Source organism: Pyrus communis, chromosome 5 (assembly GCF_963583255.1).
Source record: "Pyrus communis chromosome 5, drPyrComm1.1, whole genome shotgun sequence".
Lineage (NCBI taxonomy): Eukaryota > Viridiplantae > Streptophyta > Magnoliopsida > Rosales > Rosaceae > Pyrus > Pyrus communis.
In genome coordinates, this window is record NC_084807.1 from 19119637 (window position 1) to 19133591 (window position 13955).

At 41.6% G+C, this 13955-nt stretch overlaps 1 protein-coding gene across 1 annotated transcript; it reads left to right on the forward strand.

Moving 5' to 3' along the window:
* Window positions 1-3769: 3769 nt before the first annotated feature.
* On the forward strand, window positions 3770-4291 carry LOC137734358 (uncharacterized). The gene has a single exon (XM_068473635.1). The coding sequence runs from the start codon at window positions 3770-3772 to the stop codon at window positions 4289-4291; it is 522 nt and encodes a 173-aa protein (XP_068329736.1).
* Window positions 4292-13955: the final 9664 nt, after the last annotated feature.

The window sequence follows — 13955 nt, forward strand, 5'->3', positions numbered from 1 at the left end:
TCCATTCGTTCGACCCAAGCTGCCCAGGCTATAGTGGTCGAAGGCAAGGCTCCTTGAGGCCTGGCTGAATCCCACTTCGACCAATCATACCCTTGGAGTAAAGGTTTTAAGAAGTGGGTCTTGAGCATTTCGGTAATGATTTTTGGGACAACGTCTTTGAAAAGCGATCCCAAGATTTGATGGGTGTCATCTGAGTCGCCTTCAAACCGTAGGGTTTGGATGGCATTTCGATCGATGAAGTCATTACATTTGGCGCACTTCTCAGAAAGCTTGGTAATAAAGGTGTTGGAGGCCATTGTTGAAGATTTGAGGAATTTTCTAGGACTGTGGAAATTTTCTGGGTTTTGAAATCTTCTGGGTTGTGAGAGCAAGTGGCAAGAAGGATTCAAAATTTTGAAAGCGTAAAGTTTGAATGAAGGAGAGTGGGGTATTTATAGCCATTTTTGGAGGAAGATCAACAATTTTATTTTAATTGGGGATGAAATCAACCAGAGGATTTGGAAATCATGATGGATATTCAAAGAATCCAGATGAAAGGACCGGAAAATTCACAGATCGAGACGACACGATGGCGTGTGACAACGAATTTAATGGTGAAAAGACGCCTTAGTGTCTATAGGTCTCAAAAAGGCTAAAAAACTGGTGGATCAAGGTTGCAATGATGACGTATGGAAGAAAGTCTAGTTATGAGGGGGCGTTTTAGTATCAAATGTCATCATTGAAGATAAACATGCCAAGGAGATGCTGCATGGTAGGAAGTTTGATGAGTTTGAGATTATGCAGTCATGCCTCATCAATGTGTCTAAGTGGTTGGGATTTTCAAGGTGTTTTAGGGATATGCTGAAAGATTTGTTCACTTCTTCAAGGTCAATGCTCAGTCGGAGTTTTAGGTCGAAGATCTCAGAAGTGAGGGGGCAATGTTTGGACCCAAAATGTTATTTTGGGCCGAGGTCAGAAATATTCTTGGCTCGATAATGCTTATTTAGAATCTTGTTATGGGCCGGCCCTGTCGAGGTTGGCCAAATCTTACTACAAGGAGGATTATTTCGGATAAAAGTGAAGTAGTCGAGTCTTCGCATAATAAGAAGTCTCAAAGCTAAAAGTGTTGCGAATTCGAGAATGAATCTGATTCATTATAGAGCTTGGTTCAGAGATCTATTGAAACTAGGATTGGCCAAATCCTAATCATATTAGATTTGGGAGGTTTAGTTCGGATACATCTCTGGTTTGGCCAGAAGTAGGTTCGCTGCTATATATAGAGGGGAGTGCATCATTCGAAGCCTTCTCCAATTCAACACACAAACTGCCCTGCGCAAACTTTCGCTCTACGTGAAACCTCTCAACAACCTTGAGATTTTTTTTTTTTTTTTTTTTTTTTCGCCAACACATCTTCAGTTTGGATAAACAACACTGTGAAGGCAACCGACGAACATCTTCAGTTTAGATAAATAGCATTATTGCCATAGAATCAGCTGACCACAGAGCACTTTTAGTTTGGATAAACAGCACTATGTCAAGGCCAACTGATTACCTATCCAAGTCTCGGTCAACAAGGATTTTTGAGTCTTTATTGGTAAAGGTCATCTCATTAGCCTTCTCGGCGAAGTGAGGTGTTACAAGTTATTGGGCTCAGTACATTGAATGCCAAGTTATTTATGATTGGATATTCACAAGTAAGTTTTAAAGTTCGACATTCTGATGGCTGAACGACATTCACCATCAAGACATACATCTCTTTTGAGTACTTGTGTCCATATAGTTTAGTGCCAATTCAACGTGCTTAAACTCTTACGAGTATAATCACCATGACGGAACCTGATGCTGACGATCTGCGAACTTCGTAAGACTAGCAGCCTTGTCTTCAGGCTCTAGAACTCAAAGGCCGAGATGTGTTCCTTTCTCGACCGCAATCACAAGATCAAGAAGTCAGTCGCATGCTCAACGCAACATCAACACATTTTACTCCTTAGCCAAGCTCGGCCTACAAGTTGGCACGCCCCGCACGCAACTGAATGATGTAGTTAGCTTATTAATTACTTGGCTTGTGCACCACGTAGGCTTGGTAGTTTTTAGGGTCAACACTTTATCCCACCAAAAAATTACAATTACAAAGGCTATTAGGGAATATCAACTTCTTCAGGAGATTTATTGCTAACTTGGTGGGCAAGATTCAACCGTTGACTCCTTTACTAAGACTGAAGAATCAAGAAGAGTTTGAGTAGGGCCCACAACACCAAGAGGCTTTTGACAGAGTGAAGGCCTACCTACCCTCTCTACCAATGCTCATGCTCTCTTATAAAGGGAAACCTTTAAAGTTCTATATTTACGCATCTGAGAAGTTAATAGAAAGCTTGCTAGCTCAAAACAATGAAGGAGGAAATGAGCAAGCAATATATTACCTCAGAAGGATCCTTACTGAGGTAGAAATAAGATACACCCCAGATAAGAAGCTATGTTTGGCTCTATACTTTACTGCCTACAAGTTAAAACATTACATGTTGCCTTGCCACATCCATATCATTGACAAAACTGATCAAGTATATGTTGTCAAAACCAATGCTAACTTGGAGAATTGGAAAGTGGATTCTAGCACTTTCAGAGTTTAGTCTTCAATATGCGCCTCAAATAGCAATAAAGGGGCAGGCAATTGCAGACTTCTTAGCCGAGCATCAAGAATTACAAGATGAACTTGTTAATATCCCAAGAACTTTGGAGGTGGCCAGTCTTCGGATCTCACCAAGTAAAGATAACTTGGGTAAGGAAAGATGGATCTAGAAAAAGATAAGAAGAATAACCGGCCTATGGATCACTCATTGGAGGTTATATTTTAATGGATCTTGCACCCAACATGCTACTAGAGCTGGGATTGTCATTTTTTATCCCAAGGGAGTTCACCATTGTTATTCGTTCCTTCTAGATTATCAAAATACCACCAACAATCGAGTAGAATATGAAGCACTGATAATTGGCTTGGAAATCTTGATAGAGCTGGAGGTAACTGAAGTTGAGGTATTTGGTGATTTAATGTTGGTGATTAATCAGTTAAATGGAGACTACAAGTGTATACATATCATTATGACCGGTTATTATTTGGCAAGCTACTCAATTATTGGAGTATTGGGGTACTGAGATTTCAATCAATCATATCTCTAGAGAGTCAAATTTAATTGCTAATAAAATGGCACATTTGGCTTCTGGAGCACAGATCCAAGAAAGAAGGTTTAAGGTGGAGGTGGAAGTACAAGAAGAAATCTCCTTTCTATCTTTGAAAAAGGATTCAGTTTAGATGTAATGACGAAAAAGGCTGTCATCGACTACTTGAAAGATTTTTTTTCTCCCACAAGTAAAAGGATCGGGCAGCAAACAACTAAGTTTGTCATATGGGACAGAACTTTGCTAAGAAAGACTCCAGATGGACTTCTGTTAAAGTGCTTGGGCTCAGAAGAGTCAATGAGGGTAATGGTTGAGGTACACGAGGGAATTTGCAGAACATATCAAGCTGGAACTAAGATGAGATGGTTGCTAAGAAGGTATGGCTAATTTTGGCCCGATATAGAGAAGGATTGTAAAGCCTATGCCAGCGGTTATGAAGACTGCCAAAGACATGGACCACTTCAACATGTACCCTCAATACCTTTGAATCCAATAATGAAGCCTTAGCCTTTTAAATGATGGGCAATGGACTTCATCGGGAAAATTCATCCAGCTTCCAACAAGGGGCACACCTTCATAATTGTGGAACTTCACCAAGTTGGTGGAAGCTTCAGCTATGAGGACTATCACTTCAGCTGCTGTGAAGAAATTCATTAAAACCAAGATTTTACATAGATATAGGGTGCCCGAGACAATTGTCACAGACAGATGGCCATCTTTTATCTCAAAAGAAGTAGAGGAATTAGCAAACAAGTTCAACTTAAAGATGATCCAGTCTAGTCCCTACTATCCTCAATCAAATTGCCAAGCAGAAGCTATCAATAAGATCTTGGTAAATATCATTAAGAGAATGGTGGCAGATAGTCTAGAGAGGTCGCATGAGAAGTTGAGAGACACTTTATGGGTTTATAGAACCTCAAAGAAAGCAGGAATTGGAACTACTCTTTATGCCTTAACCTTCGGGCAAGATGATGTGCTCCCTATGGAAATCAATGTAAGTTTTGTCAGACTTCAAAACCAGTTTGGTTTATACAATGAAGAATACATTCAAGCTATATGTCAAGGAGTTGAAGATTTGGATGTAGCCCGAATTGAAGCCTTGAACAAAATCCAAGAAGGGAAGAAAGCTGTTGCCTAAGCCTATAGCAATAAAGTGAAGCTGAAAACCTTAAAGGAAGGAAGGTTAGTGTGGAAGGCAATTCTACACTTGGGAGCTCAAGTTAGAGGCTTTGGGAAGTCGAGTCACACTTGGGAATGAACTTTCACCATCAACAGGTGTTAAACTAAGAAGGCTACTACTTAGCAAATTTAAAAGGAAACTTGCAAAGGTATCTAGTTAATGCTAAGTTTTTTAAGAAGTATCAACCAACTTTGTGGAATGTTAGAGATTGTTATATCGAAGAAGTCCAAACATTTTGAGAAGGATTGTAGTTAGTTTATGCATTTGCCACAGTTAAGTTTCAAAGTAAAATAAAGCAAGTTGAAGTAAAGAAGGAAGTTAGTTCATTTCATCAAGAGAGGAAGTTACAAGAACCCTAGCCTAACAGCTTTACATATTTTGCCAATGTAGCTATTCTAGAATGATATGTTTGCATAATTGTAAAAATCCTGCCAGGTTCTTCTAATTACATGTTATTGTTGGCTAGTTGGGCTTTAGAGTATTCTACTTCTTGGTTCACCTTCTTAAGTTCTTCAATTTTCTTGTAAAGTTGGCTTGAAAGGGTCATCTGCTCGGCCACCATGACACGGTCTTCCATGGCCAAGCCCTCTTCCACCAGCTGCTACAGATAGGCTAAAGTTCTGGAATGCTTCTCTTTGTAACACTTGACTCTGTTAGATGCTCACTCTGCCCGTTGGTGTTGATCCCTCTGAGCCCTCAAATTCTCAAAGAAGTTGAGGAATGACTCAAACTGAACCTTTGACACTCGTTGATCCTTGTACAGCTCAATCAAGGTCTTCTTAGCATCTTAAAGTCATTTGAGGCTGCAGGAGGCATTAAAATCCCATTGCACCCGCGCACTGAAGATCCAGCGTTGATCTTGGAGATTTTGAGGCTCAGATGGGTGCTTTGGGAACCTCAGCTTACTCTTGATTTGCCTAAAATTTATGATAAGTTTGGGCAATGAGTAAGGGCATCACTTCAGCACCCCCAGAGGCAGCTTCACTAAAGATGTAAGGAGAATGCCTAGAAGTGAAGGAGGCACCAGCAGCATTGTTTTCTTCGGTCGAGGGATGGGAATCTCGGTGACCTCAGAAGCCTTGAGAGGCTGAGGAAGAGTTGCTTTGTGAGCCACGGGCTAATGAGATTGGCCTGAGCCATCGCCAGAAGCCTGTTGCAAACTAAGGAGGAATTGAGTTAAGGATTTAAGTCATGATTAAGATAAAATGAGAACAAAAGTAAGAATACTTATATACTTACGATGAAGCTTGGACTGGTGGAGAAGGCACTTTTGTCACCACGTTTGCCCTAGGAGAAGCGGGCCGGCTGGCCCGAGAATTAGCCTTAGAAGCCCTTGGACTAGTCATTTCTGAGACCACGGGGATCTTAGGGACTATTGGCTCCCCAAAGGTTGTAGACGACTGTTTGATTTCCTCGTGCATTGAGAAGACTGAAAAGGAAAAACAAATTATAAGTGCAATTTAAGAGATGACTTATAATTCAAAAAAGCTTAAGGAAATGGTACCTACTGAGTTGTTATCGTCGTCGATGTAGTGCAGCATCTCTCTAGTCTTTGGATTAAATTGGGAGGTGGGAGTCACCACCACTACTGGAGAAAGAGTTGAAAGAGTAGGGGTTAAGCTTTGCCCGATTGCAGGTGCAGAGGCCCCAACCTTTGCCCAGAAAAGAACGAAGTTGGTTATTAGCTTCAAATGTGGAAGATCACAAATGTGACCAAAAGTAAAATAAAATTATACCTTGGAGGGCTTGGCCTGAGAAAGAGAGAGTTACGCTGCTCGGGGTGGAAGAGAAGAAGTCTCGGGCTAGGTGGTCCCTTCGCCTTTAGTGTCATATTTCAAGAAAACAAGTAAAGAGTCAGTGCAAGTATTGAGAAAGCAAATTTCAAGAATGTTAATGGCTTAAAGAATAGAATTATACCTTTAACTCATCGAGAATGGTATCAAGGACTGCCTTATCCTCTGGCCGGGCTTCAGCGCCCTATTGCAGCTCTTTTGGAGTAGGGGCATGCCTCTTGGTTGCTGGAGGCCCTAGTTATAATAAAGAATGAGGTGTTAGTTCGTGCCTCAAGATAAATTGAAATTGCAGCTAAGAAAAGAAGATTAAAGCTGAGATCACTTACTGGAGGTTTTTTCTTTCTTCCTGCCCGTTTCAACTTGAGGAGCAGGGGAGGATTTGGAAGCCTTAGAGGTCTGAGCTCTGGTCCTCTTGTGAGAGTTGCCCTCAGGCCAGGTAGAGCGAGGTGGGGCTGAGGCCGCTCTTTGGACTCGGACTCGGAGGACTCCACCACGCCAATGTGCCAGAGTCTACACTTCAGGCTCAACCTCGTCTTCGGAAACCCCAAATAGCTTGGAGATGTCTCTAATGTCTCCGGCATCGTGGCTGCACCCAACCTCTTGCCTCGCTGCATCAGCCGTAACCTCTTGGAGGACAAGTGCGTCAACAACTTCTTCATCTAGCCTGACATCCACTTCTTTAGTGTTGCCTTAGGCTGCAAAGATAAAAATGAAAGATGATTAGTTATTAATTACAAAAACATCATAAAGAGAGTAAAAAAGAAGAAGAAGTCAATGAGATATACCTATTAGAAGAAGCTGGTTCTTCTGATAGATCGCCTCCTTCTAGTTTTCAAGCTCTTCATTCTTCAGGCAGGAATTGAAGAAAAGCTGCCCAAAAAGGCGATCATGGGCCTCTTTGATGTCCTATTCATATTTCTTCAACCACTTGGCCTTCCACCACGCTACGGGCTTAGGGGTGATTTTGCTTATCATCTCCAAACTATGCCAAGCCACCTGAAACGCCACCTCCGAAGGGGAACGAATCAGGTAGGAAGTTCTACAGTGCATGGAATCAAAGAATCGCCTGCCTGAAGCCTAGCTGCCTACCGTAGAAGTTTGGGTGGTAAACTTCTAGCCCGCGTTCATAGCCTGTGTGGTCGCTTTGCACTCCCCAAGCAAGGTCCCATTGTTGGATACAGCTTATGAACTTCTCATTGCAGAAGTTGTTGGCATCTTCCCCGAAGGTATCTTGGAAGATCTGGTCCAAAAACCATAGATATCTTCGCAGCACGGAGGCAGCCCACTCCGAGTCAACCCGAGTTCGGCAAACTCTGAAGAAATACAAGTAAGTGAGAGTGGAGTGGTTGGTAAGGGACGCCTCGGCCAACATGTGAGCTGGAGTCACTCATTCGAGGAACTCCATGTTGGGTGCCCAGAACTCTGGGAAGCACCACTGAAGCCACAATTGGAACATCTAGGTTGGCCCTTGAGATTGGTCTTAAAAGGTTCGCCTTTAGTCATTCCATACAGAATGCACTGTTCTAAAAATCCCCGCGTAGGCGTTAAGCGGTTGGCTACTGCCTCAATTAATGCTTACGCGTTTGAAAATTAAGAAAGGGCACCTAGACTTACTAAGGCCTTCACCTAGACTGCCTAGGTTGCGACTCGTTTAGACAAAAAATAGATAACTTTCATTTTGCATTTTATTTATTTTTCAATAAATTGTAAGGGATACACATTATGTGCATGTTCCCCACATTTTCATTATGTTCTAATACTTCCTAATACATATGTGATTCTATTTTGTAGTTTATAATGAAATTATACATATTTTAATTATAAACAGACATTTATTTACACGAAATATAATAGATTTACTTATATCTACCTAGTCCGCTTAGGTCCCCCGCCTAGGCCCCGCTTAACCGCCTAGGCGCTAGGCCCCAGCTCGCTGCCCGACTAGCGGCCATCGTCTTTTAGAACCTTAACAGAAGGTGGTAGAGATGTGCAATAAGGAAATATCCCATGGCCACATCATCGAAGGAATAGAGGGCATCTACCAAGGGGATCCACTCCAATTTCACTCATTTGGAATTGTTGGGAAACACGTGCTTGTTGAGCCAGTACAAGAGGAAATACATGTGCTCCTAGTCTCTGTCTGTAGTAGAGAAGGGCAGGCTGAATGTTTTCTTTGCGAAGGGAATGAAGCCCGCGAAGGATGTCCCATAGTTTTTGAAGTTTGAGGGAGTATACTCCAGGTGGGTGATGGACTCAGAGGCACCTGATAGGAGCATATTCATGCGACTTAAATGACTTGTTCTCATGCATTTACGTTATGTTTCTTTAGTTATTTTAGTCCTTTATGCTTCTTTTGTGTGTTTTCAGGTTCTAAGGGCTTAAGGAGCGAAGAAGTGCATTTAGGGGCCTTTTGGAGCACTATTGGGCTAAGGATGGATAACTTATGCTTGGAGCCAAAGTGTTGGATGCCTTGTATGCACTTGAGGACACAAAACAATGGCCCTAACCCAATTACATAGCCCTTGCCGTGGGCTTAACACAAACACCATTCCTTGTCATGCAAGGGGGAGCAATTTGGGTCCATTTTATGCACTTAAAACCTAGCCCAATTACACATCATTTCTACCCCCTTTGCCGTGCATAACCATTGACATCTCCAAGCTTTCCTTCATTGCAGCCAAGCCACATGCACTCCCATTCTTTAATCCATTCAGCCACATGCACATTCAATCAAACACAAACCTTTGCCGTGCCAACCACACACCATTCCAGCTTTCCTTCGTTGCAGCCACATGCATTTCCAACCTAGCATTCCCCCTTTAAGCCACATGCACCCTTTAATCATTCAAACATGCACCTATAATCATCCACACCTTGCAGTGATAGGAGCATATTTATGCGACTTAAATGGCTTGTTCTCGTACATTTACGTTATGTTTCTTTAGTTATTTTAGTTCTTTATGCTTCTTTTGTGTGTTTTCAGGTTCTAAGGGCAAAGTATGCAAAAGGATGCCTTTTGGAGCCTTTTGGAGCAAATTAGAGATTGGAATGGATATCATATGCTTGGAGCCAAATGGATGGACGAAATTGAAGACTTGAAGTAGGAAAGTTAAATCCTAAAAAGACCTCATGTTTGAGCATCATTGAAAACTCCTACGCATTTTAGAACACAAAAACAACATTCCTAGCAACCTTAGGACATTGTCGTGTGTTTCCTTGTGTCTCCCTTCCTTGCCATGCAAGGAAGGGCTTTGTTCCCTATTTTAAATACTTAAACACTACCACTTATCATTCACCACATATCATTCACCACTTATCATATCATACATTCATTTATCACTTATCATAATCATTCACTTATCACTTAACATATCATACACTTATCACTTATCACTCATAATCACCTACAACATCCACCTACTTCACCTACAACATCCACCTACTCACCTACAACATCCACCTACTTCACCTACAACATCCACCTACTTCACCTACAAATGACATAGCCATATGTTCCCTCCACTACTCCTATAAATACCCTTGCATTCATTCATTCATGAAAAAATCGAGATCTCATTTCATACACAACACACCACAAACACTTCCATTTTCTCTCTTAGCCGTGAGTCTCCCTTAGAATCCAAAAACCATTTTTCCATTCCCCTTCCACTTCTCCACCACTCCTTTTCCATTCCACACTTCCATCCCCCAAACCAATTATCCCTAGACCTTATGCTTCAATAAAGAGGAAGAGAAGAGGGCCTAAACGTTCATACAATTCAAGTTTGAGTTGTTGGAATGTTTAGGTGTTTCTTTGATTTCAATGTTTAATTTCAATTCTCTTTGTTTTGTATGAGGAACTAAACCCCCCTTTAGCTTGGGGGTGATTCGAAAATATGTTTATATTTGCAATATGAATTGATTAACTTTCGTTGGAATTTCATAAGTTGTGGATTCAATTTGTTTAACCGTTTGATTGATAATTTATTTATGAATGTTTATTAAGAATGCGCGCTTAATTTTCATGCATAAAAATGACGCTAGAATATAAGTGAATTTCACCTAATCGTTATGAACTTATATTCACAAGTAGTGGAGGTTGCTTATAAACAATCGCGTTAAATGAATTCTTGGCACTAGTTTCATGCGTATTCCATAGTAACGAAGGCCTCGTCAACACTTATAGTTTTCATAATGCTTAATGATCTTTGATTGTATCTTTATTGTGCTGTTCACGTAAAGGACTTTTGGAGAATGTTGTGAATTGCGTTGCGCAAACCCATCCAATTCATTAACTTAAGGAAAACTTGACGGTTAATTTAAGCGGACCTAATTAACCCGGAGTGTTGAGTTTCATAATTTATCGAAAGACCAACTGAGAATCAATCTTGTATGCAAGTATAACATGTGTGGAGAAGAACCCCTTAGCTAGCCTTCATTCCATTTATTCCATCATCCATATTCACATTTACATTCTGCTTAGTTTATTAACTTGTTTTGTTATTTCAATTTTCGTCAAATCAAAACTCTTCCCCCCTTTTTCCTTATTGTTCAATTTAGTTTATGTTTTAAAGCATTTTGAGTCTTTGGTTTGTCTTAGTGATTTAAAGTTTAGTTTTGCATTCTTTGAGTCTAGTATAGTGTTTTAAACTTTATTTTACGTTTTTGAGTCAAATCCAAGTGATTAACAATCCCTCCTAATCCCCGGTCCAGAACGATCCCTACTTATACATATACTACAATTGATAAAAAGAGGGTTTAATTTGTGTGCGTATAATTCTCGCATCAAATTTTGGCGCCGTTGCCGGGGATTAGCAACTTTGCTAATCTCTTGGATTGTTTTATTTTCGTTTGTGTGTATATATTTTTAGTTTTATTTTAGACGCAAGACATGGCACTTGATTGTGCTTCTCTTTTGTCACAGCTTATGGAAGAGTACCAAACGCAAAGAGTTGGTACATTTGATCATAATCAATCAAGGAACGACGTGTTTTCCAATACTTACAATTCCGATTGGAGTGATCATTCAAACTCTATATGGTGGGAACCTCAACATATTCAACAAGAAGGATATTGGCAGCCTTATGAGGAGTTCTATTCAACGTCTATGCATCCACCACAACCTCATATTCAATATGCCCAACCAAACTCAAGTTCGTCAATAGATTATAATCAAAAGCTTAATGAATTACTTTGTTTGGTGCAGGGCTCACAAAACCAAGTCGAGGAGACTCAACAAGGAGAATATTGGCAACCATATGAGGAGTTCTATACAACGCCTATGCAGCCACCACAACCTGCCCAAAGCAATGTAAGTAATTCAAGCGATAATGATACGATTTTTCAATTACTTACTACTTTGACGCAGGAAGTCCAAACTCAAACCAAGGACGAACAAAATCAAGATAAGAAGTTGGGTAAATGGGAGGAGCAAATTGGGCAGATTATGGAGTTCATGAAACAAATTCAAGAGCAAGAAGTGGATGAGGAGCTGCTAATTGAGGAAGAGGAACACACGCAACCTATGGCAAGGGTGGAAACACCTTTGCCGCAGGCACCTATCGCTCCTACGCCATCCAATTCAGGTAAGGTTGTTCCAAAGTTAATTATTTCTAACCCCGTTCCACTGAATGTCCCTATTCCTTGCAGGATTATGCAATCCAAGGAAGAAGAGGGTGAGAAAGGCATCTTCGAATCCTTTCCAAAGAATCAAGAGCAAGATATGACTGGGGAATGTCTAGAAAAGGATATACTTGAGGCAAACAACCCCAAAGAAATTGAATTTTATGACACAAGACAAGGACCAATACTCACATGCAATCTGGCCAAGTCCAATATCCCTGAAACTTTCCAGCGAGTGGTGTTTATTCTTGAGTTTATGTCGGAGCACACAGGTAAGCCGCCTCCCCGAATTTCAATTTTCTTTTATACTAATATGTTGTTAATGATCCAGGCACCCACTTTAGAATTTGAACCAATGCCGGTTCACTTCAAGTATCACCTTCCATTCAAGGACCAATTCCATGCCGTTTGATTTTATTTATGTAAAAAAAAAAAAAAAAAAAAAAAAAAAAAAAAAAAAAACATGGCAGAATGATGGAGCTTCACAAAGGACGTTTACTTGAAGCCCCACTACTGGGCAAAACTCTAGAAGCAGGAGGCATAGATGCGGAAGGCATCGGAGCAGAAGGCATCGAGGCGGAAGGCATCGGGGCGGAAGGTATCGGAGCGGGAGGCATCAAAGAAGAGGCCTCAATACTTGGCCAAACGCTGGATGAGCCCGGAAAAATGTGCCTCTGGAAGTAAGCCGCAAGCCTTTGACGGTCAGTTTGACGGTCACTTTGCATCCGACCATTGGATTCTTGTAGCTCATCAAGCTTCCTCTTCATACCCGTCGAATAGTTGTTGGCAAGCACGTGCAAACTTCTATTCTCGTACTTAAGCAGTTTGATCTCCTGCTTGAGACTTCACCTCTGCCATCAATGATTCCACCTGACGGGAGCGGGCAAGCAGGCGTTGGCCCATGTTGGACACAGAACTCGCACACTGAACACTAAGTGCGAGGGACTCTTGAACGGCCAACTCATCGGATCGTCCTAACAGCAGCCTACTATCTTTTGGAGTGAGGAGGTTTTTAGCTACTATTGTAGCTGTTGTGGCGTCCTGCATCACAGAGTCTTCACCTGAAAGAGAACCGTTAGAAGATAAAAAAGAAGGGCGCCATACATTACCTTGACGGGGCGCAACCGGATCGCTGCTGAGACTCAAATCTAAGCTAAGGTTCGATGAGTTTGCCATTTTTTTTCAAAAGTGTTCAAAGAGAAGGGATGGAGTTAAATTTCAAAGGGCCGGAGTCGATTTTCAAGAATGGGAAATCTTCAGAGTGTGTTTGTTGTGGTGATCGATAGCTCTATAAAAAGCCAAGGCGACGCGTCCACCGATTCAAAGAGCCGGATTTTCCGGCGTAATTTAGGCGACGCTCCCTCGGCTTTTCAGAAAACGCGTTCAACTTTGTCAAAAGATTTCTGACAAAGCTGAAAACACGTGGAGGCCATCATCGTATCTACACATCTTTAGCCGACAAGCGCAAAGTTCGGCGACGCTTTCTCTGCTTTTCAGAAGACGCGTGCAGCTTTGTCAAAAGGAGCCGCATCTGCACTACCACGTGTCGTTCAGAAAGCGAAGGGGCGTCGTTCAGAAATCGAAGGGGCGCCTGCTCAGAAATCGAAGAGGCGTATTCAAAGATCGAAGAGGCGCCACTATTTCAAAGAGCCGGATTTGCGGGATCAAAACGTTTGTCGACAAGGGTAAAAAGTACCACCACTTGATATTATCTCTATATATGTCGACCTTTGTCTTTTATGGCAGGGCAAACCTGAAGAAAATGCCCAACTCTCCCTCACCTCTGAGGGCGCACTCCCAGCAAAGCCTTTCAAAATACTCAATTCTTTCTTCTTCCCCAAAGATGATACCAGATGCCTGGAGTACATATGACCCAGGAGGAAACGGCGGATTGAAGCATGTGCTGATTCATTCACCGCTTCTTCAAAGCAAAGGTATCTCATATCATCAAGGTCAAAAGCAAAAGTATCTCATATCATGCTATTTCCCTGTCTTTTTCTTTGTCCTTGTTCTTACTTGCATGGCAAAGTAAAAGAAGCAATCAGCCGACACTTGGAGTCAGTCTTCCGATCTGGAGCCAACTGCCTGGAATCTATTCCTGATTGCTTACCTAGCGTTGCTCTCGAGTAGTCATCTTCAACGGTTGTTACACTTCCAGAGAAGGGACCACTCCTGCAAAGATTGAACAAAGAAACAGATAACAGGAG

Coding starts and splice junctions, on each gene's coding strand:
- LOC137734358 (XM_068473635.1), top strand. CDS start 3,770: ATGAGGACTATCACTTCAGCTGCTGTGAAGAAATTCATTAAAACCAAG.